At 43.1% G+C, this 26191-nt stretch overlaps 7 protein-coding genes across 7 annotated transcripts; 2 read left to right on the forward strand and 5 right to left on the reverse strand.

Moving 5' to 3' along the window:
• Positions 1–404: 404 nt before the first annotated feature.
• N7500_008866 (DASH complex subunit DAD2) lies at positions 405–923 on the reverse strand (the record flags this gene model as incomplete). The annotated part of the gene is made up of 2 exons (XM_056680010.1): positions 405–523; positions 704–923. 2 exons carry the CDS (start codon positions 921–923, stop codon positions 405–407), a joined length of 339 nt encoding a protein of 112 aa, XP_056530382.1.
• Positions 924–1249: 326 nt separating this feature from the next.
• On the forward strand, positions 1250–3357 carry N7500_008867 (shugoshin family protein; the record flags this gene model as incomplete). The annotated part of the gene is made up of 4 exons (XM_056680011.1): positions 1250–1298; positions 1373–1784; positions 1840–2372; positions 2429–3357. 4 exons carry the CDS (start codon positions 1250–1252, stop codon positions 3355–3357), a joined length of 1923 nt encoding a protein of 640 aa, XP_056530383.1.
• A 533-nt stretch (positions 3358–3890) lies between these two features.
• On the reverse strand, positions 3891–4484 carry N7500_008868 (PPP1R11/YPI1 family protein; the record flags this gene model as incomplete). The annotated part of the gene is made up of 2 exons (XM_056680012.1): positions 3891–4204; positions 4274–4484. The coding sequence occupies 2 exons, from the start codon at positions 4482–4484 to the stop codon at positions 3891–3893; spliced, it is 525 nt and encodes a 174-aa protein (XP_056530384.1).
• A 706-nt stretch (positions 4485–5190) lies between these two features.
• On the reverse strand, positions 5191–9160 carry N7500_008869 (exportin CRM1; the record flags this gene model as incomplete). The annotated part of the gene is made up of 10 exons (XM_056680013.1): positions 9040–9160; positions 8909–8938; positions 8770–8842; positions 8614–8685; positions 7850–8562; positions 6488–7730; positions 6196–6425; positions 5726–6104; positions 5494–5665; positions 5191–5431 (listed from the first exon to the last, which is right to left on the reverse strand). The coding sequence occupies exons 1-10, from the start codon at positions 9103–9105 to the stop codon at positions 5191–5193; spliced, it is 3219 nt and encodes a 1072-aa protein (XP_056530385.1). The 5' UTR covers positions 9106–9160.
• Positions 9161–10891: 1731 nt separating this feature from the next.
• N7500_008870 (uncharacterized protein) lies at positions 10892–13058 on the forward strand (the record flags this gene model as incomplete). The annotated part of the gene is made up of 2 exons (XM_056680014.1): positions 10892–11627; positions 11815–13058. 2 exons carry the CDS (start codon positions 10892–10894, stop codon positions 13056–13058), a joined length of 1980 nt encoding a protein of 659 aa, XP_056530386.1.
• A 623-nt stretch (positions 13059–13681) lies between these two features.
• Positions 13682–14870, reverse strand: N7500_008871 (porphobilinogen synthase HEM2; the record flags this gene model as incomplete). Its single annotated transcript, XM_056680015.1, has 3 exons — positions 13682–14455; positions 14485–14583; positions 14640–14870. 3 exons carry the CDS (start codon positions 14868–14870, stop codon positions 13682–13684), a joined length of 1104 nt encoding a protein of 367 aa, XP_056530387.1.
• A 1706-nt stretch (positions 14871–16576) lies between these two features.
• N7500_008872 (uncharacterized protein) lies at positions 16577–16989 on the reverse strand (the record flags this gene model as incomplete). Its single annotated transcript, XM_056680016.1, has 2 exons — positions 16577–16842; positions 16926–16989. The coding sequence occupies 2 exons, from the start codon at positions 16987–16989 to the stop codon at positions 16577–16579; spliced, it is 330 nt and encodes a 109-aa protein (XP_056530388.1).
• Between the last annotated feature and the right edge of the window lie 9202 nt (positions 16990–26191).

Here is a 26191-nt window from a genome sequence, read left to right on the forward strand (position 1 = left end):
TACGTGTAAATCAGTTGCAAATCTGCAGGAACCTCGAACTGGATATGAATTTCCCGCGCTAATTCCTCCACTGATCGAGCTCACCAATCATCTTCACTGCGAAGAAAAAGGGGAATGATCGCGAGTCTTTTCGAGATCTTCTGATGGCAACAGGTCACCCGATGCCCGACTGTCCCCCATGATAGGCTGGAAATTCGTCGTTCGCTTGGGTTTTGATTGGTGTCGATATGAGAGTCAAATACTTCTGCATTCTCATAATATGCATCATTGTCTGCCCGATAACATGGGCAAGATAAGCCCGGATATATTGAGCCAATAAATGGTCCCAACGTCCCATTAATGAAGATCAGGGTGTTTCAGCTGGAAGTCCTCAAGAAAATACGGAGTACGTCACTGGCCCTGATTCACTCGCCAGTTTTCTCATGTGGCTCAGCTGGAATGCGAACCAGCGTGGATGGGAGATTACGCGGGTTCGCCACATTCTTACTATCCGACTGAGGTTCGTAAAGTCCGCCTGCTTTGCCTATTACATCGAGAAAAAAAAAAATCAGTATCGAGAATAATATCGGGGGAGAAAGAAGACTGACTCGAGGCGAGAGTGATGGCCCTAAGAACGTTATCCCAGTTGGAAAGCACGCAGGCAACAGCTTCAGGTACAGTTAGCGCAAGCCGAATCAAGGGATGTGTGAGATAATGGGACAACCTTCGGTGCCATCTTTCAGAGTTGAGATCTTGTTATCCAAAGCTTGCATCTGAATCGCCAAGGTTCCACTGAGATCACGTAGTTGTCGCAAATTCTCTAGCTCGGCCTTTTTAGCTGCAATGCGGGCCGATAGCGCCGAAGATTGATGCGATTGTGAACTGGAGCGGATAGATGAGCCAGCACCTGGAAGCATTGAAGTTGGTCGTGAGGAGTATGCCATGATGAAACTGTAGAAGAAGCAGGTACAAGGTAGAGGGGGATGAAGAAGTCTCTCCAACTTCTCCCCGTACCTGGGGACGAAGCCATCGGTACAGCTGACTCATCCAGGCCAAGCCCAAAGTGGACAAACGTCAACATGGGCTTGGCATCCGTCGCTGTTTACCTTCTCTCTTTGTGTTCCCTCAACTTGACCCCCTCCACACCCACAGTCATTTCCTGGTGTGTGATCTGTGGACGTACTATCAAGTTCAGGTTCATTTCATCTACACACTAGGATTGTCTTTTATTTCTTACTACGCAGTGGGTGCTGCTCCCGACCTGCACACCATGGCTCGGTTGAATGACTACCCGGCTCCTGCTGAATCCATTGATGCCTGTAAGTTCACACAATATACCACATGACAAGATTTGAACTAGCAGTTGACATTTATCCTTTGTTTTCATATTCAGTGAAACGACGATTTGTGCGACAAAACCGTGAGATCGCAAGGGTGAATTCCTTGCAGTCTCTTCGTATTCGGAGCCTAGAGTCAGAGGTATCGCATCTGCTTTCGGAGAATGTGTCGCTTCGAAAACAGGTTATCAATCTCACCCAGGAAACCGAAAGACTGGAAGCAGGGAAGCTGCTGCACAATGGAATCTACGACATCAAATCCAAATTGGATGCCAAACTAGCCGAGTTGAGCAATTTGGCAGCAGATTTGGGCTCCTTACCCCGAAAGGTGGGCAAGCTTTGTGACCAAGAGTTTGATCGTCCCAAGCAAGCAGAGTCGAGACCGAGGACAGAAGAAATGGTGGGAGGCGAAGATGGAAGGCTTCCTGCTATCGTTGAGGACAAATATTACCCTCGGCGGACTTTGGAGTGAGCACCCTCAAAGATGCTCAGGCCACTTCTTGGTTACTAACACCCTCTGTAGGCCCCAAGAGCTCGACAGCCTGTCTCACAGCGATCACAGCATTTTAGATTCTCCCCCGCAATTCAGCTTTATGCCCGGGGAAGGAGATGCATCCATCGAACATTCAAGTCCATCGCCACCAGAATCAATATTCAGGAGTCAAATTAACAACGACATGCCCGAGGAACCCGAGTCTTTACTTCCACCGACTCTCGAGACACGCAGAAAGAAAAAGAAGTCCAGTTCGATTATTGCGCCTGAGATTAGCCCCGCGCCAACAGGCCGGCAACCAAGCCCACCTGTTGATACAAGACAACACGCAGTATCGGGCTCAACGAAACGCAAATACATACCCGAAGACGATGACCAGTTCACGTCCAATCTTAATGTCGATGACGATGAATTCCAATTCACCCGGCCCACTCAGAGCCCAAAAAGGCAAACGAATCCATTCGAAGATACACAGCGAAGCCAATCGCCCACCAAGAGCCATGTTGAATTAACAAGAGGTTCAAAACCCCCGGTACTGTCGATGCGGAAGGTCCTCGAACCAAGTATGTCCTGCTACATTGTAATTCCATCCCCTCAATATAGCTAACAACCGGCACAGAAAGTGCGAATTCCAATCTAGGCTCCCCAAAGAAGGCTCGCATGTCCTCATACCAGGACTCTAAGCTTCTACAAAGCTCTACGAAGGGTGATGAAAATAAGAATTCGCCACAGAAAGTCAAGGATGTCGAAAATATTGGTGGGAAGACTGTCACCCAAAAGCCGCGTCTGGCCAGAATCGCCCCTTCAAGCAAAGAAAAACGCAGCAGCCGCCCTGCCCCTCCCCAGCTGGAAGAGTCAGCTTCACACCAGCCAGCACTATCACCTCACCCGAATGCAATGAATACAGAAGGAGAGTCTGCGACTCGCCCTTCCCGACGTCGTGGAGCTGTGGTTAGCTATGCAGAGCCTAACCTACGGGACAAGATGCGCCGTCCTACCAAGGAAATGATCGATGCTGTTGCACTTGGATCACGAAGGTCTTCCAGTTTCCAGGCAGGTCGGGAAAGTTTGGACGGCGGAGAGGGTGGCCACACCCAGCCTCATGGCAGTCTCCCTGCTGATTTCACTCTTGCCACCCAGAGCTCGGATCTGTTCTCCGTGGATGGATCTTCAGAACAGCTGCTAGCAATGGTCTCCCGGAGAAAGCGTAAGGTGTCGTCGGCTCCAAAGGACGACAACAACTCCGGGGACCCAAGCTCTAATATCAAAAAAGAAATCGAGGACAGTCTCGCAGATATCTCTGCCCAAGTATCTCAAGAATCATTGGGTTCGAGGCGTCAGACTCGACGTCACTCGTCAAACCCCAGAAGTACAACCGCAAACATGGCACAATACGAGGTCGACCAGGCTGAACTACAATCTCCAATCGGCGACCCTCTAGAAGATGAAGACTCATTTGGACCAGGACCAAACGGTTCTACAATGGACTTGAGTCAAGTCAGACGTGGCCAACGCGTTGCTGCAAGGAGAAAAAGCATGATGGTGTGATTTTCATTTTAGCGCTTGCAGAAACAGGATTTTTCTATCCTTCGCCTATGTACAATCATTATAGACCGGACCGGGCTGCAGTTATGTTTCAGATACCCCCCCACTGCGATTCCGATCTTCTCAATACAAATTTCATTATCTTATCTACCTCACTGTACATGTTTCAAGTAGGCCAAGTAGCCCTTTTAAGGCCCATTCAACCGCGTCACACGCAGCGCGTCATCGACGGATTGGGCATGTCCTTCACTTGGCTCCTTGATCATGCCATTGTACATTTTTCTGCACGCCACCGGATGAGATGTCTCTATCCAAGCGTCGTACAAATGTCATACATGCCGCGCATAGATCTAGGTCCTTCACAACTCACCAATGGAAAAGGTACAATATACGACCCCAGCCGGGGTGATTTGTACGACTGTGAATCAGGCCCCAAATCCAAGCCTCAGGGTTTGCCTAGTTCCCATGTCGTTGCCTTGTCATGCATTGTCTCGCCACATAGACAATTAACTCCCCCACTGGCCTCAAAAAGCAGGTCAAGTACCCCGCGCATGGATTTGATTTTGATTTTGATTCTTGGACGGCTTAGGCATCTTCTCGTATGCATTTGGACTCGGCTTTCTGCGCTTGGTTTTCGGCTTAGATCTGTGGTCCTCGGGGCGACACCCTTCATCAGGGTGGGACGTGTGATCGCCGTGCGCTCCATTGTGTGAGTGTGTGTGGCGGGCCCGGTTGACTCTGGCAGTGCGACGATCATCTTCACTCTCACTGTCACTCTCCGATGAACTAGATGAGGACTCTTCTGAGCTACTTTCTCCTACTGGCCGGGCTTTGTGGTAGATGCAGCATACTGGTGGCGGTTAGATTGTTGCCAATGCGAGGAATCATGAGGGGGTAATTGAGAGCAATAGAAAGATACCTTTTGAGCTCTTTTTACCCAGGCCCTCATTGTCGACCACATCTTCACTCCATCTGATTCGCCGAGAAGATGATGTTTCTTCGCTGGTGTCAGTTGGTGCTTCCTCTGCTCGTAATCTGAGGGTAGCGGGAATGCGGGCTGTTAAGGAGTCTTGTGCAGTCTCTGTGGCGGTTTGAAATGAATTTGACGCTGGCTGGCGTGTTCGAGACATTGTGATGGGGATAGAGTCGAGTCAGGTCAGAGAGGAGAATGCAACGATCATTTTGGCTACTTTTGATGATGCAATCGATAAGGGTTCACCGCCTTTGGTCGGATCTCCCGATGCCCACCAGGGCAGTGATTCAGCATACCTGCCGCCATATATAGGCCTGCATCAAATCAACTTAGCTAGGCATTGATGTGTATCTACTATCTGGTATAAAGGCTCAACAACATAAGACTCAGCCTGCCCCAAGTCTCATCTCATCAAATCTCTTGGTCTAAAATTTACGAATGGTCCACTTCACATCTTTGAATTGGAGAATTTTTTTTTTGATCATTTGACTTTCAAAGGCTATCGAACAAGATCGCGCCTCGGATGGGCGAGGTACACGTAGGATGAAAAGGGTAAGATCCGTTCCGTGAAGAGAGCTGTGATGCACCAACCTCAAAGAACCCGCTCAGCCAGGGAATAGGTCTATCTCACATGTCCGATAGCCAACCAAGGGGGGATAAAAAGAAAAGATAAAAGAATAGATTCACACACATCTTTCCAGAGCGATCCTATGTTGCAGTGACACATGGCTTCCCATAACCTAGAGCTCGTAGAAGGACCAGCCATCAAGGCCGTCATCGCGGGAGGTCAACCTTGTTTCTTGCTCATGTCGAGGGGGACCAATAGAGGCAGCAACAAACTCGGTGCGCAGTTCTTGATCCAGTCATAGCTCATCCTCCTGGTCCATTTCCGATGGCTTCAACAGACCTCCGACCTTCATGGCTCGGTCGCGTTCAGCGACTTGGGCGTCACGTACCGCCTGTTCCCGTTCTTCCGCATACAGCTCCGCGTTATCATCGGAGAACTCTTTCAGAGAAATCAAGAAGTCACGAAGGTGAGTCTTGAATTTGTTCAGGTCATCGGTGTATGCAAACAGTCCAAGAACAAACTGCTTGATTTGGGCTCTGGGAGGGGAAAAGTCAGTATGGTCTAGCATGGTTTTCAACTGACGGGGGAGTAAGCTTACTCCTGAAGATTACTAAATGCATTCTTGAGCAGATTTGCGATGTGCTCCTGCAAGAACTCCTTGTTTGAAGTTCCAGCCGGGGCTTGATCGGGGGAATAGATGGGCTCCTGGATCTTGCCGGACTCCACGAAGTAGAACATGCGCGACAAAAGCATGGCTTGGGATTTGAATCCTAAAATATCACATTGTAAGCTTATTGCTTCATGTCGAGGACATCAAGGAAATTACTTACCAGCCTTATGGTCACTATCCGTCAGGACAAAGAAGACGTCCTGAAGAATTGGAATATAGAACTCGCGGAAGAAAATGCTCGAGGTTTGCTGATCAGTTTCCGCCATGTTGTTCATCAGCTCCAGACACATTGTAAGGCCGGTGTTCTCGACTTCGCGGTTGTCATGCTTCGAGGCCCACATGCATGAATCGATAACAAACTTGAACTGCGCAGCATCGAGCTTCAGGAGTGCCTGGAAGCAGTATAGATTCACAGCTTGAAGCAATTTGAAGAACTCGACCCGGTGCTCAGGGTATTCGTGGAAATCCTTATTGATCATCTCAAGAGTGCAGTTGAAAACACTGTCCATGATAGCTGGGATCTTATCCTCCATCAGGTTCTAATTGCCTCGTTAGCAGGGTGCACGTACGCAGATGTGCCAAAAGGTCCAATCGCCTAGCGCAACACAGCAGCAGGGATCAGGGACTTACGTGAAGCTTGTGGATTATCGTAGTCATGGCATTTAAGACCTCAGCCTCGCGTGCATCGGGGACGTTCCGGGCATAATCAATCAGTACAGCCTCCATGAGCGGCGGTACCATGCTGGCATTGACCATCTCAAGGTCGTCTGATTTATCCACATAGGTATCGATGAGCTTCAAGATTTCTTTCTTGATGGTCCGAAGTCCTCGGACCTTGGGGGTTTTCGGTGCGATGGCTCCTGTTTGTGTGTCAGTAAACAAAAGTTCGGGCTGTTCATCAACGGCAAATCGGATTCATTACCATCACTCGCAACAGCATCATTAATCAGTTGGCTAGCAGCACGGTACATATTCAACATGTCGTGATAGATTCGGCCAATCTGAGAGTAAAAGTAGGTGCCAATTGAGGAGCAAGCCGCGACATTAGTCTTCATGATGTTTCCGACGATCTTGATGGTGTTGGCGTCTTGAAGAATCGCCGGGTTTTGGTTTGCCTCGGCGATAATCTGATCCCAGGCGGTGTTAGGGAGAGCCATCAAGTTCTCGGTCAAGCGGTCTTGGAGACCCTTTTGGCCCTGGGCTGAGATCATGTAGCCACAGGCTTCGTAGAAAGTATGGATCTGTTGCGGTGAGAGATCCATGGTGATCTTTCTCATATTTCGGACAATTTCTTCAATAAAAGGTTCACTTTCACCGGGCTGGAGTGCCACGAAATGCCGTCTGCACTTGTTAGCGATCTTGATGAACGTGTCACAAGCCATGTCTTGGACACCTTCGTGTGTTTCGTGCATAAACTCGAAGAGCTTATTGACGACCGTCTTCAGGAACTTCCAGTGGGCCTTCAAGAACCGGGGATATTGTCCCACAATGTACATGATGTTACTCGCCACCACGGCTTTGTTGTCCTTTCCACGCTTCTGCTCTGTGAGGCCAAGGAGATCCTTGATTACGGTTACCAGGAACCGTTTCTCGGTTTCCTCATTCATGGCTCCAGAGATAGAACCGATAGCCCAGCACAGCGTGTTGCAGTTCACCCACGACCATTCACTTCCATCAACTTGCTTGGCGAGTTTGTCAATCATGATGGTCTCCGTATCAACCACATCGAGATGGGTCAGGTAGACTAAGCACTCGCGTATCGTCTTGTAAAGTTGGATGGTATCGCTTTCCTTGACGAACTCGCGTACAATTTCACCCTCGTCGTTTTCAACGACCAAGACCTCTTCTGGACGGACCATCTTCTCGATCATCACGGTGCGAAGGTTTGTTAACACGGTCTCGTACTTGTGCTTGCGCAAGGGGTAGTTCGCTAGGGTAGTGGGGTTGGGGGCGCCACCGTTCGCCAGCCCACTAACGCTCATGGATACCAGCGGGTTGATGTCTGTAATTGGGAGCTGCTGCATCTCTTCGTAAAGTTCTTGCACCAGCCTTGTCCAGTAGTCCAAGCAAATCTTAAACACCTCCCGATCATCGATCTGGCTGATCCGAATCAGATAGAAATGTGCGTGCGTGAGATAGTCTTGGTTGGGCAACTTTTCGATAAGCTAGAAAAGGAAGTACCAAGTCAGCAAAAGCCATTTCAAAAAACAACAACAACAGCAACAACAACAGCAAACAAAAGAAAACACAAGGGGCAAGGCGTGGGAGAAAAGGATGATCATACATCGAGGTGAGCACTGAAAAAGCTGGAGAGGAACAAAGCCAAGTTTGATACAAACTCTTGGTCTCTTCCATTGCTCATAGCATATGTCTGCTTCAAGTCCAGGGAGAGAGGAATGACGTTAGAAACGGTGGTCAGGGTCTCGGTGAACATGTGCACCAATCGTTCGTCATAATTGTAGGGAGTGCCGATTTGCAAGCCACCAATCTCAGTCAAACACTTCAAAGTCACGTTTCGGAACTCGGGTTCTCCGAGGAACCGGGTGAGGAGAGTGTTGATGATAGGGGTTTCGAAAATGTAGCCTAACGGGATCCAGTTCAAAAATCGCAGGAGAGTCTCGAGAGTCGCTTTCACCAAACTGGGCTGATTCGCAGTGTTGAGAACTTCGGAGCACAGTTGGAAGATAGAGGCGAATTCGGATGTCATCGAGGTCTTCAAGTTCCGTGCCTTGACAGAGGTCATTTGATCTTGCGAAAAGTCAAAGACTTCCTCAGACAACAGACGGAGAATTGTCATGTTGTTTTCACAGATCGAAAGGCTAGCATGACACGAGGAAATGATCTCGTTAATGAAGGTGGGCCAGTTGTGCGGCCATTCTTGCTTCAGAATGGAGACGAGGACGAGATTGAGCTTGTTCAACAGAGGGCGCTCCGATTGGATCTTCTCTTCGGATTCGGAGTTCTCGAGAATAAATCTCACAATGAAATTGCGAATACCTACGAAGAAGTTGAGTATGGAAAACGAAACCAAATCATTGTCGTACTTACCCTGGCATTGGTCTCGTGGTAGGACCTTCCACCGGGTCATGATCACATTGTCCAAGACCTGGAGGGCAATGTCTATCGAGGTTAGCAAATCCTTTCGGGGTATTTGAAGGCATTCAAAGGGCATAGGAGCAAGTTGCCAAAGACTCAAAAACACACATTTAGTTTGAAGGTATGAAGCCTCTTGGAGGATGTTGCCCACGGTGACCCAGGCATCGGGATTTTGCTTGAACTGAAAAGAAACGGGGAATGATTAGTTTTTCAATTCCTAGGTTCCAGAGGAGCTGCGCGTGCTTACTTCGGTCAAAGTCTGCTGTGCTTGGTTTTGCTAGATGTCCTGTCAGTGTTGTGCCCCCAAGCTTCACCGAGGGATGGAGCATCTCAAAATCTTGCAATCCCAGCGGTGTGGAGTAGACTGGTACAACTTACCACGGCACCTTTGCCTTCAAACAAAGCTCGGACCGTGTTGTCCAGCTCTTGTACCGAAATCGACATCCCGGCGAAGGCTGGCGATGTCGCCTCTGATGACGGGATAGGGTTTTAAGACACGAGCGTCGAGGGTGGGTATTGATGGGGGAACCGCCTGGATCGGATAAGGGGTGCCAGGGCGGCTGCAGGGCAGTATCGAATAATGGAGGGGGATATGAGCAAGTTGTGATCGGTGGGGTAGAGGTCCTTTGGAGGGGTTGGGTCAGCACGATCTCAAGACGAGAAATGATTGGACCGGGCAGGTAGGAAGGAAGAAGGGGATGTGAGTTGCAGGTCACTTACTAGACTCCGAAGACCAAAAAAAAGGAATGAAATTGGGGGTCAAAAAAGGAAGCTATCGCAGACTCTGGCGGTGAGAGCGCGTTGGATGTTTGAACTTGATCTCTCCTCTCGAGGTCTTAGTCAGCAGGGGCATCTACCATTTCCCGGACTCTGGACCCTTTGTATGGATATTAGGATCGTTCTTTTTTTTATTTTTCACTTTTTTAAATGTTGCGGTCTATTGTTTTTTTATTTTTCCTCATTAATCTATGGGAGAAAAGTGAATAGTAGATGGGGAAAATCCAGTAGTAGACGTCTTGGAAATGGATGGAAGAAGAGAGAGAGAGAGAGATGTACGGGGTACTGTATTCACTTCCAAAGAGTCCCATCTCCCAACAATAGCCGTACATCGGGGTCCAAGTCCGTTCTACGCGATACAAAAAGTCGCCTAAACTCACTGAAAGCGCCATGGGATCCGTGCCCAGCCGACTCTAGTGATTTTAGTTCATTGGTCCTAGCGCGGCACGCTGCAGTCATCAAATAATTCCCGAGATGGGCGCCAGATCCATGAACACTCCGGCTTTGGGGAGTCGTCCAGGGAATCGAAGGGAAAAAAAAATCATCACAAAAGAGAGAGAGGCAATCCATAGATCAACCCATCCAAAAAAGCCGAAAAAGGTGGAACTTCTTTAAGCGCATAACCGCCCTTATGCGCGGGACACCGCGCACACGGGCGTCAATAATGAAAAAAGGGAAAAAGGGAGAAAGAAGAAAAAACTGGGAACGCGCGCAGTCCAGAGTAAGCGGATGTCTCAGACCCGCGCCTCACTACACGGCTGATCGCTTCTCCGATTGGTGCTGCGTGTGACGCCGTCATTGCCGATCGCGCGCCAACTTCCCCTTTCCCTCTCTTTTTTGGCTAGAGATTACTCTTTTTTTATTATTTTATTTTGGACTTTTCAGAGAGAGAGAGAGAGAGAGAAAGAAAGAAAAGAGAGAAAGGGTCCTAGCTCGGTGTTGTCCCCTTCTCTTTTATTCTCTTTCCCCCTCTCTTCTCTTTCTCATTTTCCGTCTGCTTTCTCTCTCTCTCTCTCCCTCCCTCTCCCTCTCCCTCTTTTTAATATCTGAGTATCTATTCCCTTTTTGTTCCCGCTCCTTTTTTTTCCCTTTTTTCCCTCTTCTTGTTCCGTTTGATTGGAAAAAAAGAAACCTGTGTATCCTTCCAAGGGAACTCGTTTTTGCATCTTGTATACTTGTATACTATCTCTGATAATCTCCCGATTTCCCTCGCCCCACCCGACATTAACTTGTTCCATGCCAACAAAAAAAAGCCTGGAGAAATTGGAAAGTATTCACTTTGGAATTTCGTTCCATCTCTTCAAGCCTATCCAGATTCGGAATTTCCGGGGCAATTGAGGGATAACTGGCCAATATTGGCCATAGACTTGAATAGTCTCATCTCTGGCACTCGGTGTAACCTCAGCCCTATTCTTCGTATCTGGAGTCTCCCTTGCGTGGTGTTTTGGCCGTGATGATGACAGCCCTTGCTGCGGCACCCGTGAATGGTCAGGACTCCGGGGCCGAAACGGGGACGGAGCACAGCCCATCCCGATTTACCGCCGTCAACGGCAGAGACCCCGTGATCCCTGGCAATGGAAATGGAACTGGGCCAACGCCCAGTACCCTCCCCAATGGAGAACGGGCACCCGCCCAAGAAAAGAACATAGATTTCAATCAACGAGATGACCGGGATGATCCTGCCCATGATCAAGAGAAGTGGTCACAAAGATCATCACCCGGCTCGTCCAAGAATAAGAGAAAGAGATCCGAGTCCCAAGAACGAGCTTCTCCAAATCCCGACTTGAATGCCTCTAGGAGCCCGGTGCATCGTCCCGAGGGCAATCAACCCAATCCGAATGGCAGCATGCAAGGATCGATGTCAGAGATGGAGCGTGGCAATCATTCTGCAACACCATCCCACCGATCTGAGGCCAACGATCCTGGCCAGACCTCCGCCAATAGTCCATGGTCGGAATATGATTCTCAGCTGATCACCCAGGCACAACGCGCCCAGCAAATGGATGTGTCGGATGCGCATCTAGCAGACGCTCTTCAACGCGAGGCAGGCCAAGAAAGGTCCGTGACAAATCGCTCGACTCCCGGCACTCAGCAGCCATCCTCTCCTAGTTATGCACCAGAACGACATGGGGCAATGCAGGTGGCTCCAAAGCGGAAGCGGGTATTCAGTAACCGGACGAAGACAGGTTGTATGACCTGTCGCCGCAGAAAAAAAGAAATGCGACGAGCAACATCCGGCATGTAAGTCCACTCCTGGTGGCTCTAGTGTCCCCCCTTGTTTTCTGGCCCATCTTTTTTTTTTTTTTTTTAAATTGGCTTCCTCTCAATGGTTCCGTGTCCACAAATCGAAGGAGCCACATTAACAATGTACTGTAGGCAACAACTGTCTTCGTGGAGGCTTCCTGTGTGAAGGATATTCATCCCGAAGCACTTGGCAAAAGCCATCTAGTACAAAAACCCCGATCCCTTTGCAGTCCAAAGAAGGCTATTCAGACATTAATGGCCCATATATGCAAGAAACGCCTCGACACCAAGAGCGACAACCCAACCTAGTGGAGCATGTCGATGCGACAAAAACTAGGCCCCTGGGGGAAGAGACCGACCGTCCTGTTCAACAATACAACGCGAGCCCAACACATACACCATCTAACCATACATGGTCAAAACAAACCTGGCCAGGTGCCGCCCCGGGGCCAGGGCCTAATACCGGTCATCCTTCTTATCCATCCGAGCCCATGGCGAAAGTGGTTGATTATCGGGAAGTCCCACCCATCCATGAGCTATCGCGGGAAGGACGTCCTAAACCTGACTATCCGGTCATCTCTTCACTCCGGGACCTCAGTCATCCATCTCATCCTAAATCCAATATGCCCTTGTTCCAAAATGGGCCTGAGCAACGAACATTGCCCGCGGCGGCTGTGGACACCCACAGTCCCCAGGCGCAGGCTCGAATGGCACTCAGCATTGAGCATCAACTGTCTGGCCGGACCGTCTCGAGTGACGAGACCGAAAAGGAAAAGATGATTCGAGGCAAACTTTACCGACCATTTGACGTTCATCTCGTGGAGGAAAGGGATCGTTGCCGTGGCGCATTATGGAGATTTAACAACGCCTGCAACCCTCTCACCGGCATTAGTTCGAAAGAGCAAAACCGTCTTCTGAAGGAGATCATCGTACCCCCGGCAGGTTCCATTACCAATTCACCTGGACCCGGCGTGCCTCGCTCTGCCGGATCCATCGGCCAAGGAGCGGTCGTCGAGGCCCCTTTTAGTTGCCATTATGGTTACAATATCCACATCGGGGAAGATGTCATGATTTCGGAGAATTGCCTGTTTGTGGATGACTGTGTGATCCGCATCGGTGCTCACACATGGATAGGCCCCAACGTTAAAATAATTAGTTCAACTGCTCATCCCAACATGCAAGAGCGCAAAGGATCGCAAAGTCGGTATCAAGGTCGTCAGGTCATCATTGAAGAAGATTGTTATGTGGGCGCAGGATGCATCATTTACCCAGGGGTTCGTCTTGCTCGAGGGGTTTATGTGGCTCCAGGAGAGATTGTCAATGCAAACATCGCCGGTTACATGTTTCAGGGGTCCAAGCCCAGCTTTGCTATGTGAAAGAAGTCACGTTGATTGATTTTGTATGTGGAAATGCTAACTGACCCTCCCTTAACGGTGCTGGTCTTTTAACGCCTATTATATGTGGGAGAGCCAATTTATGACCTCCTGTCGCTTCTTCGCCTGATTGATTTGATTTGATCTTTTTCTCTTTTGATATCCACTGTCGCTGACGAGATGATTCTTCTTCGAATTTGTATGTTAGCGTTCTTGACGAACCGGGTGTCATCTTGCAGTCTATACACAATGCTACTGCACATTATTTACCTCGATTAAATCTCGATACTGCTACCTAGTTTTACATGTCAAAGTTTAGAGATCAAACGTCTACTGCGCTATCGTTTTGACCAAAAATAAAATAAAATAAGGAGATATTAATTCATGTTGTAATAAGGGGTAATCGTTAACAATCAAGAAAATGGAAATATCATATCACGTGAGGTGGGATCTATCCAGGTTCAAGTGGCATTTTATGTTCAAAACATCAGACCCCATCATGGATAAAGGAGTCAAATTTGTAAATGCAGTCATGGGTAATCACATTGGAAAAATGGGAGGCCCGAAAATCGCACTTTTGGAGTGGAGACAGTGTAACAAAGGAGAGAATGGCGAGTTGGATGAACCTACAGCCAGTCGAGGAATTCCGGGACGAAATAACTGATCACAATCCCAGCGCCTGCTCTCAAAATGCCTTCGGTGCTTTCAAAGGCCATATCCTTAAGATTAAAAACACCGGCTTTGGCAGCAGCGTGGATCATGGCAAATTCACCACTGACCTGGTAGGCAGCCACTGGGAGGTCTGGTGCCAAATCCTTAGCATCCCGGATGATATCAAGGTAGCTACTGGCTGGCTTCACCATGATAATATCTGCACCTTCAGCCATGTCTCTCTGTATGGCACGTCGGGCAAGACCACGGCCACCTGGGGGGAGCTGATAGCATCGACGATCTCCGAATGAGGGACAGGAGCCCGCCGCATCACGGAACGGTCCATACAAACAGCCGCTGAATTTAGCGCTGTAGGACATTAAAAGTACGCGATGCGCCACACCAGCTTCAATCAACTTGAGCTTGATGGCTCGGATTCTTCCGTCGTTCATGTCTGACGGAGCCACGCAATGAGCTCCAGCTGCCGCGTAGGCAATAGCGACATCGGATATCCGGTCAACGGATTGCGCATTGTCAAGGGTTCCATCTTCTCGTAGAATGCCACAGTGACCGTGCGAGGTATACTCGCAAAGGCATACATCGGTCGTGATATAAAGTTGAGGAAAACGGGATCGGAGAAGACGAATAGCTTGAATCACTGGGCCATCGGGGTCATCTGCGGCGGTTCCAAGCGCATCTTTGGCGGATGGGTGAAGCGGAACACCAAACAGCATTACCGAGCGCAGCCCCTTCCGAACAAGGGGGCAAGAAACGGAACCAAGCGATTGATTCCACGGCGGTATTGATTAGGTAGCGAAGGAATTAAAGTCTCCTCATCGGGGTTGTCTGTGACGAACAACGGGTAGATAAGCATGTCCTGTAAAGATGATACATTAGCGATGAATGTGTCTTGTAACATCATTGAAGGCGGACCTTTGTCAATTGCCTATCGGCCTGCCATGCTCTGGTCAGAGGATGACTGTATCCAGAATGTAGCTGACTGGAAACTTCGCCAGAAATGCTGACGCTTGTGGCTGTGGTGCTGGCATACGATCGAGCGGTCGCATGGGACCGGTGCGATCGGGCGTGAGAGATTTGCGAGCTGCCATCATCCACACGAGCATCACGAAAGGCAATGTCCGAGACCAAATTTGAGAAAGACATGTTTGGCAAAGATGAGGAGATGTGTAGGAAGATCCACAGGAATTTAAGGGGGGTAGGAGACCGAGGATAAGGTGAACAAGGCGAATAAGGTGAATATCAGCCAATCTGATTGGTTGACTAAGCCTTCGAGCTCCCGCACTTTGCCACTATCTCATGCCGGATATCCGTCCCGAGGAAGAAGATTAGATCGTAGAAAGACATGACAGTTTCAAGATATATCATATCTATGGATGTTTGGACAGATACTGGCTATAGGAATTCTTATCCTATTTGCCTTGATGTATTGTACGTCAGTAGTGAGCCCGGTATCTCTGCTCTGTGCTATTATCTATCCTTGCAACATTAAGAAAAGACACCAAAGAAAGACATCGAAGTATCTCAAACTCTGAGAATCAACACCCACTACTATCTTTCCGATTTTCAAGGTCTTGCGTTGTCAACGTATCGAGGGATGTATCAAGTATACAACTTTGCAACCTTGGAGCAGACCCGAGGTTGGATTGACTCAATCCATGTGATCAATCCAGCTCCAGGCTGTAACTGAACGTATTTCACGAGCGAGCTGCGCACCTATATCAACCCATTGAACTCAACTATATTTATCTCAACCAAAACACCATTAATTTGATTCAACCAAATTGATTTATCAAGGTAAACACCTATTGATTTTATGCCCTATTTCTCCATAGCCACTGCACTTTGGTGGGGCCCGTGGACGTGGTTTAAACGCTGACGAAGGCCTTCGTGGAGAGGAGGGAGGTACTTTATCTACTGTATCTACCTACTTCTACTAGCTTAGTAATTAACCAATAAGCTTCTTAAACCGAGAGCCCTTACTTAGCGGGTATCTACTTCCGGGATCGAGTCTGCCTTCGTCGAAGTTATAAATGTTATTAGGGTTGTTTCTAAACCAGAGGAGTATCTGCTAGATAAGATGAAACCACTCCTGAAAGGCTTTTAGGTCTTTGTATTTAGTACGTTCGTAATTATAGTGTCTCGAGAATTAGGAGGCTAGAGAAACGTATCGTCTTATAAAGTTTATAACCTAATTTTTACCGACTAAAACTACTAGGGTAGTTCCTCGACAACAAAATCACTCTACAAATAAGCTGGCACATCACTCTAGACAATTTATCTTCACTGGAAATGATTTACAACGGAACATTCAAGTATCAGAATGACAAAATGGGCTATCTCAGATGTATGAAGTGCCTGAGAGAACAACATTGAAGAATGCTATTGAACGTATTTGACATGGAATCATTGTTTATGTATTTTTGTCAAAGGAAGCAGGCCCACTCCCTGAGGCCGTTTGACTGAAGGCTCGAGCGCAATGGTTGGCGTGAGAGCTGATGGAGACCATGGGAACTGAACGGGGGGAAACATAAAGGGTGAAGGGGCGATTGACCATGATTGATTTGTGTTCGTGACAGCAAGCCGGTTCCGTCTGAGTCTTGTAGTGGATTGTCGAATGGATTCCAAAAACTGGTGGACCTATAATGTGTCCATGCTTGCCTCAGATTTGCGAAAAGGGGTAGCCAATCTTATAAAAGAGAGTCTCCACTATAGGACACTCTTGTGGAGTGCGGAGACTTTTGTCGACGAAGTTGGCCCCATCCTTCTCTCCTCTGAGGATCGAAGCACTGTCGTGGGTGTTCCAAAGGGTTGCCAAAAGCTGGTGGACCTATATTGTGTCCATGCTTGCCTCAGATTTGCGAAAAGGGGTAGCCAATCTTATATAAGAGAGTCTCCACTATAGGACACTCTTGTGGAGTGCGGAGACTCTTGTCGACGAAGTTGGCCCCATCCTTCTCTCCTCTGAAGGTCGAAGCACTGTTGTGTCCAGCTGGTCTTTCCAAAAAGGGTTGTCGAATGTGGATACTTGACCCTGTGTTACCACCGTAGCAGACGACGGCCTTCAGAGTCTCCTCCTCCATTGGGTACGCCGCACCTCTTTCTGACGAGAAATCTCCTTTAGAGACACTCAATTATGTGGAGACTCTTGTCGACTGAGGGCCGCCTCTCTTTTTTCCTCCTCTTGAAGGTCAAGCTTACCATGGGCCGGAATGATTCCACTGCAAGACTGTCGATCGGAAGGTTCAGGCTGCTGGATGGTCATGAAGTGAAGTAGGTGAGGCCGGCAATGTGAGGAGAGGGAGATATACAGGCTCCTGAAAACAAGTTAGCAAGGCCCATCTTTTGTAATAGATCGATTGACGTTACAAAATGTTCTCATAATCTCAAGTTACCATGATGGTAGGCCGTGATGGATATATGGTTATAGTTGACAGTGATCATGTTGAAGGTGCCCATTGAAAGCTGATGGATAATTGAAAGCTGATGGATAATTGAAAGTTGATGGACGTGAAACTTGGTGGATGGCTCAAAGTTGATGGATGGCTCAAAGTTGATGGATGGCTCAAAGTTGATGGATGGCTCAAAGTTGATGGATGGCTCAAAGTTGATGGACATAGAGTTGGGTAGATGGTTCAAAGTGGATGGATGAGGAAATTGTTGGACGATTGAAAGTTGATGGATGGTTCAAAGTGGGTGGATGTGGAAGTTGGTGGACGATTGAAAGTTGATGAGAGTTATGATTAAAGTTGACCATGATGGAAGGTCTATGGTGGAAGACCAAGGTTGATGTGGTCATGGTGGAAGACTAAGGTTGATATAGTCATAGTGGAAGACCAAGGTTGATGTGGTCATAGTGGAAGACCAAGGTTGATGTGGTCATAGTAGAAGACCAAGGTTGATGTGGTCATGGTGGAAGACCAAGGTTGATGTGGTCATAGTGGAAGACCAAGGTTGATGTGGTCATAGTGGAAGACCAAGGTTGATGTGGTCATAGTGGAAGACCAAGGTTGATGTGGTCATAGTGGAAGACCAAGGTTGATATGGTCATGGTAGAAGACCAAGGTTGATGTGGTCATAGTGGAAGACCAAGGTTGATGTGGTCATAGTGGAAGACCAAGGTTGATGTGGTCATAGTGGAAGACCAAGGTTAATGTGGTCATGGTGGAAGACCAAGGTTGATATGGTCATGGTGGAAGACCAAGGTTGATGTGGTCATGGTGGAAGACCAAAGTTGATGTGATCATAGTGGAAGACCAAGGTTGATGTGGTCATGGTGGAAGACCAAGGTTGATGTGGTCATAGTGGAAGACCAAGGTTGATGTGGTCATAGTGGAAGACCAAGGTTGATATGGTCATAGTGGAAGACCAAGGTTGATATGGTCATGGTAGAAGACCAAGGTTGATGTGGTCATAGTGGAAGACCAAGGTTGATATAGTCATGGTGGAAGACCAAGGTTGATGTGGTCATAGTGGAAGACCAAGGTTGATATGGTCATGGTGGAAGACCAAGGTTGATATGGTCATGGTGGAAGACCAAGGTTGATGTGGTCATAGTGGAAGACCAAGGTTGATGTGGTCATGGTGGACAAAGGTCATGATGAAAGGTCCATAATAAAAGGTGACCAAGGTGGAAGGTGACCAAGGTTGATGTGTTCATAGTGGATAAAGGTCATGATGAAAGGTCTATACTGAAAGGCGACCAAGGTGGAAGGTAACCATGATGAAATGATGGACCCTAATGGAGGGTGGTCGGAGTGGAGGTTGAAACCTTGAAAGGGAGACTCAAAGAGAAGAAGAGATGTGAAAGAGGAAGGAAAGGAGGAAGAGAAATGGGGCGAGGGGGGTATTTATACCCTGGCAATGGCTTAAGGATCTGAGGATACTGGGGTAGGTGACGATTCTCAGGGTCCCTTCCTATTTGGGAAGGCACCTGGGATACTGGGGTTGGCTCCTTAATTGGGAAGGAACAAGGGTGGTGAAGTAATCCCATTGATTGAGCCTGAATCTTCAGGCAGTAGTTACTCTCCCGTGGAAGATGCTCGGGCACATAGACCTATGAAGTCTACTCCAGGCAAGATATTCTCGAGAATGTCTAACCGCACACCTTTAGTGTCAGTTTTAACTATCTACACACCCCTAGTCCGTTTTAGGTATAGGTCTTCTTAGCAAACCATTCATTATGATCTATGTTACCAGCTAGTTCTTTAAATAAAAGAGTGCATTTCAACAAGAATACTAAGTACAAAGAGAGGAGGAAAAGGAAGAAAGAAAACTCTAGGATAGGATCCTTTATAGGGTCCTATTACCACTAAGTATATAAATAATACAAACTCTATTAAGACGGAAATATCCGGTAGAATCCTTTCGGCGGAAATCTTCTTAGTAGAAAAGATCTACCTTCTAGATCGTTATATAACCCCTAACTAAGAATATATTTAGTCCCTAAATACTAGCTTATTATTATCACTAACGTATTCCACATGCGAGCTGCGCACACAAGCGAGCTGCGCAGTTCAAAACACATAGTAAATGCGATATATTCTACATTTATATTTCAACAACCATGTTATTATTTTAGCTCCTTATTTGTCGATAGCTATTGATAAGACTTATTAGCACCATATCTCAATTTTAAAGATATTGGATAGGTATATTATTATCATTTCAAAAATTACCGAAAATTACGTTACTGAAAACTGGAAATATATATATCTCAATTATAAAGTTAGAAACTTCCTTGAAATCCCGTAAAGAGACTAGATATCACCTAGAAAGCAGGAGGATATAGGGAGAAATCTTTATAGACCATAGTGGTTGAAATATCAAGTTGTAATTTATCGCATTTACTATGTGTTTGGGACTGCGCAGCTCGCTTGTGTGCGTAGCTCGCATGTGAAATACGTTATAGTCTTTAAGGACTTTGTAAGCATAATAGTAATTGTAAGATATATTTATATACTATGGTGTGTGAGGACAAGATATATATTTTACCGGTAGTATCTAGGAGAACCTTAGATATATTATTTACGGTAAACTATATTATGACTCACAATATATCGCCATAAATCTAGGACATCATAACGAAGTCATTATATTATTAATGACTTTCTATGATATTCTATACTGCTAGAGCTTGCCTATATAAGGAATGAAGGATTCATAGCTAGAAAATAATTAATGGAATATAACTTTTCTTACCTCTCACCTATTATTATCTATTTAAGCTAAGTATAAACCTTTCTATATCTTATATAATATAATATTATAACGTATTTCATAAGCGAGCTACGCACACAAGCGAGCTACGTACCCCACCCAAAACGTGTCTATAAATTAGCAATCAATTAATTCAACCACCCACTATACCACCAATTCGCTCTCAAAGCTCTAGAAATTCAATAGAGCAAGAGGGTAGGATCTTATTAGCTATCTAGGTTTTTAATAATCAAGAAATCTCATCAATTCGTGGTGTAGCGCGCTACTATAATATCCCTAAATCTACACTTCGGACCCGCCTACGTAGGGTCTAATAACGCGCGACTACTCACGTAAACTCCTATAAATTAACAAAAATCGAAGAAGAATCTCTCGAAAAATAGATTCTCTCTATAGATTCTCGCGGATTAGCTCCCTGTCCCTCTACTATATAAGAAATAGCGAACCTTCTCCTTTAATATCGAGGAACTACCCTAGTAGTTTCGGTTAGTGAAAACTAGGTTATAAACTTTATAAAAAGATACCCTTCTCTATCCTCTAAATTCTCGAGACACTATAATTATAAATGTACGAAATACGAAGACCTAAAGGTTATCTAGGAGTGGTTTAATCTTATCTAAAAGATAATCCTCTAGTTTAGAATCGACCCTAACGATATTTATAACTTCGATAAGACTAGTTTTACTATAGGCTTAACTATAATAGCAAAGGTGATTATAAGGAGCGAATTCTACGGTCGGCGCTTACTTTTATAACCTAGAAATCGTGAATAGGTGACTACTATTAAATATATCAATATATTAGGTTAGGCCCTCCCTCTATATATCATTTTTAAAGGTAAAGTCTTTATTAAATCATAGTTCAATAGCCTAAATAATTAGCGATTTAAAGTTAGTCCTAATAGCTAGACCTCTAATAAAATTAGACTTCGCTAGCTTAAAAAGCTCTTTATTCCTAGTACTTCTTTATATATAAAGGGGGATATTAGCTTTTAATACTTAATAGATATAGAAGCTATTTAACCCTAAAATTCGATAAGATCTATAAGTAAAATAAGGTTATACTAATCTATATACCTCCTTATTTATCTTACCTTTTATAGTCTTTTAATATTAGCTATTTTATAGTTCTAAAATATATATATAGTTAGCTAGTTAAATCGAAAATATAGGTTAGGATAAATTATATCGATAAACTTAACTTCCTTAAAGTGTATCTATCCACTCAAATTAAGGCTTTTAAATCAGAGACTATCAAAAATAGCTTTATAGTAGCTGGTTTAGTACCTTTTATACCTAATCGAGTGATTAAGAAGCTTAATATTCGACTTCGAACCCCTACCCCCCTCTAGTAGGGGGAGCGATTAGGACCTAAGGATACCCTTAAATTATATATAATTACAAAAGTAAGTATCCTTAATTAAAGCCTTACTTCGTATACGCTTATATAGCCCACTAAGTCCCCTAAATAAGGCGATTAATTAGGTCTTAAAGGCCTATCAAATCACGATACAGTCTACCGCTTTACTTAAGAAGGAAGTAAGCGAGCTACGTACTATAAATAAGAAGCAAAAGTAAAAAAGGACTCGATCCCGGAAGTAGATACCCACTAAGCAAGGGCTCTCAGTTTAAGAAGCTTCTTAGTTAATTACTAAGCTAGTGGAAGTAGATAAAGTACCCCCCTCCGCTCCACGAAGAAGCCCTTCGCTAGGTTTACAACCACGTACACAGGCCCCACCAAAGTGTAGTGGCTGTGGAGAAATAGGGCATAAAATCAATAGGTGTTTAGCTAGATAAATCAATTTAGTTGAATTAATTTAATGGTGTTTTGGTTGAGATAAATATAGTTGAATTCAATAGGTGGATATAGGTGCGTAGCTCGCTTGTGTGCGCAGCTCGCTTGTGAAATACGTTATAAGATAAAGCTTACCTAATATACCTTCCCCTACAAAATATTATAACCTACTATTAGGCTATAATATTATTTCTGCTAAAGTGCCCACATACACGCATCTTAATACAGTTTTCCAGAGCATATACTGCTTCTTGTAAAACCAGTATTCTCACTAAGCTTTAAGGATTCCTTACCTAGATAGATATATACCTAGATATAAACTAACATAAGCTACCTAGTGAAGTAGGTAAGGTGATTTTTATATCTACTTACCTACGTAGGTAAGTATAGAACTAGCTTAAACCATATATCTATAACTACTATAAGAAGATACTAGAAGACTAATTAGTAACTACTATATCTATGTTTGAGAGCTATACTAGTTTTAGATAATACCTAAAATAAATATTTAGAGATATTAATATCTAAAGAATAGCTAAGAGAAAGTTATAGAAGATTGAGTAATAAGGTAGTATATTGATATATATATATAAATTCTAATGGATTATCTTATACCTAGACTTACCTAATTAAGTGTATATTCCATACTTCAAAGTAGGATTAAAGCTAGAAGTTAAAGATAGGTTAGTATAAATTAATAGACCTAATACTTTGGATTAACTTATCGCTATTGTAGTTAAGATCGATAACTATATTAATAAAAGATATTATAAGTAAAGGGAAATAGAGTAGTAGAAAAAGGGAAAATTATATAGATTTAATCGATTCTAATAGTATAGGTACTATAAGAAAGTATTATATAATAATAATCTATATAGCCTAAAGTTAATAGAACTAGATACTACCTAAGATAAGTAAAAGGAGTGTTAATAGAAGAATCTCTATTCTATATATAGGAAACTAGGATACTATATTAGAGAATATAAGAATAAAAGGCCTAATAGACTAAAGCCTAGACACTTAGCACTATATAAAGAACTATATACTAACCGGCCCTTACATTTTTTTACAAAAATTACAGACCCTCCTCACGGAGGGTCCCCCACCCATATGAAAGGGATCACCCATATGAAAGATTTCTCATCAATCCTACTTCCTCTCTTTAACCACCAACCACTCCACCTAACTTACCTAGAATTAATTGAAAATATCCAGATATCTAGTGCGATAATACTAAGACTTATTACTAAAAAAAAAAAAGGATTTCTTAGGAAGTATATATAAAATTATAGTCTTTAATTACTAACTTAAATAGTATTGGAAACTTACCAAGTATAGCTTTTAGTACAAAAACTCTTAATAAAGCTTTATTATAAACGTATATATATATTAATCCTATCTTTCTAAATCCTATATTAGAATTTAGGCCTATATTTTAGGGAGCCCTCTCATAGTGTCGCGATTTAAAAATTTATACTCCTACGCACCTAATGTAAAATATAGAACTATAAAGGCGTCCCTAAAACCTACCCCTAAATTTCTATAAAAGTATTAGAAAAGTAGTAGAATACTAGTACTATCCTAAAAATAAACGGTTCTAGCATAATTTTTTTGAGAAAAATAAGGATTTATGTATGTACCTTTTGTATGGTCTGCCTAGTAAAAGGTACATTTTCATATGGGTGATCCCTTTCATATGGGTGGCGGACCCTCCGTAAGGAGGGTCTGTAATTTTTATAAAAAAATGTAAGGGCCGGTTATATAAGAATAAGCGCTATATAAAGAACTATATATAATATTAGAAAATGAATACCTAATTAGTAAGTTATTAGAAGATCTCTTAGTAAGATAGAATAACCTAAGCCTAGAAGATATATTAGCTAGTAGCCTATATACTAAAAGGTTAGCTAAAGAGCTATAAATAGAATTCCCTAAGATAGAATATGATATAGTAGAAAGTTAAGGATAGACCTAATATATATACCTAGGAATTAGTTAATAACTTTTAAGAGTAAGGAGTAGGTTACCTAGGAAACCTCTATAGGGTTAAATATAACATAGAACCTAATATAATATAATATATAAAGTAGGCGATCCTAATTAAGGGACTTAAAGACTTAGAAGAAGGAATACCTAAGTATCACTATAGATAAAACTATAAGGAAGCCGATATAGAGCTTTAGGACTATCTCTAAGAATAGAGCTAGGTCGATATATTAGAAAGAAGAATACTTAGTATTATAGAAAGAAGTAATCTAATAGGATACCCTTATAATAATTCTACTTATATATATAAAGGATATATATAATACCTAGATTATAGTAAAATAGCTAGTATAATATAGTATAATAAACTATATATAATTTATAGATCTAGTAAGTTGGATCTAGGTATTAAACTAAGGCCACTAGTGTAGATAAAAGAACTATAATAGCGAAGAGAATACTAAGGAATTTAGTATAATAGGTAATAAATATATAATTATTAGGTCTAGCTAACTAAATATCTTACTATAACGATATTAGGAACTTATATTAAACTCTATATAGAGCTACCTACTAGAAGAGCATAGATACTTATTAATTTAGGGGCTATAAATAATTTTATAAGCCTAATATTCTAGGAAGAATAAGGAATTTAAAGTATAATATTACCTTATACTATCCTAGTTAGCGGACTAGATAGAGAAGTACTCTTAGGAGGAGTAACTAAAGAAACTATAATACTTTATATAAATATTAATAACTACCTAGAGTATATTAAGTTTAATATCCTAGTAATTAGGAACTATAATATCGTTCTTAGAGTACTATAGTTAAGAATATATAACCCTAGTATTAACTAGTAGAGAGAAATAATTAAATTTAACCGATATAAGTATATTAAGTAGGGACTATATAATTATACCTAGATTAGGAAGCGACCTATAATAAAATAGGAAGAAGCCCTAAGTGTGATAGAATAAGTACTAGATATATCTAACTAAGAATTAGTGGAATATATACTAGTTAAAAGTGAGAAGCTATATATAACTAATAGTGAGCTATAAATTCTAGAGGAGTATAAGGATTACTAAGATATATTTACTCTACTAGAGGAGGGAGAACTACTAAAGTATAGGCTATTTAACTATAAGATTAATATTATAAAAGGTTCTAAACTAACTTTGAAACCTATCTATTAATTATTATAAAAAGAATCTAATACCCTTAAAGAATATATCGATAATAATCTAAGGAGAGGTTATATCTAAGCCTCGAAATTACCCACTAGATACCTAATTATCTTTATATTAAAAAGGATAGATATCTATAACTTTATATAGACTATTAATATCTAAATTTAATCACTATCAAAGATCGCTACCTATTACTACTTATTTATAAGATATAGGGTAGGATTAGAGGAGTAAAGTACCTTACAAAGTATAATATTACTAATACCTACTATTATATTAGGATTAAACTAGGATATAAATAGAAGATAATATTTAGGACTAAGTTTAGACACTATAAATACTAGGTAATACCGTTTAGCCTTACTAATATACTAGTAATATTTTAGCGGTTTATCTTTAAAGTACTCAAAGAATACTTAGATATTTTTATTATTATATACTTAGATAATATTTTAGTGTTCTCTAAGACACTAGAAGAATATACCTAGTATAACTAACAAGTACTATAAAAGCTAAGGGAAGTAGAGATCACCCTTAAACTTAAGAAATACGAATTCTATATATAGGAAATAATATTCCTTAGATACTATGTTAGCCCTAATAGACTTAGGATAGAAGAAGATAAAGTTATAAGTATTATAGAGTAGCTAACACTAAAGAACGTTAAGGAAATATAATAATTCCTAGGACTAGCTAACTACTATCGGAAGATTATCGATAGATATACTAAAATAGTAACTAGGCTATATTAGCTAACTAAGGAGGATTAACCCTTTATATAGGATAAATAAGCGGAATAATAATTTAATAAGCTTAAGAAAGTATTTACTTAAGGTACTATTATAGCTACCTTCAATTACGATTAACCTATTACTATAGAAATAGATATATTAGACTATACCCTAGGAGTGAGACTTATATAACTAGGAATAGATAGGAAATACCAACTAGTAGTGTTCTAGTCTAGGAAAATAATTCCTATAGAACTTAACTATAATATATATAATAAGGAACTCTTAGCTATAGTATTAGTATTCTAAGTTTAGAGAGTATACCTAGAAGGAGCTAAATATATAGTAGTGGTTAAGTTAGACTATAAGAACCTTATATTCTTTACTACTATAAAAGTGCTTATATATAAATAAGTATAATAGGCTGAAACCCTGGTATAATATAATTTTAGAATCGAATATTATAAAGGAATAGAGAATAGCTAAGTAGATATACTTAGTAGATAATTAGATTATAAATTAGGGACTAAAGCTATAGAGCCTA

This window comes from Penicillium coprophilum (assembly GCF_028826855.1).
Source record: "Penicillium coprophilum strain IBT 35676 chromosome Unknown utg000005l_segment0_segment0, whole genome shotgun sequence".
NCBI classification, from domain to species: Eukaryota; Fungi; Ascomycota; class Eurotiomycetes; order Eurotiales; family Aspergillaceae; genus Penicillium; species Penicillium coprophilum.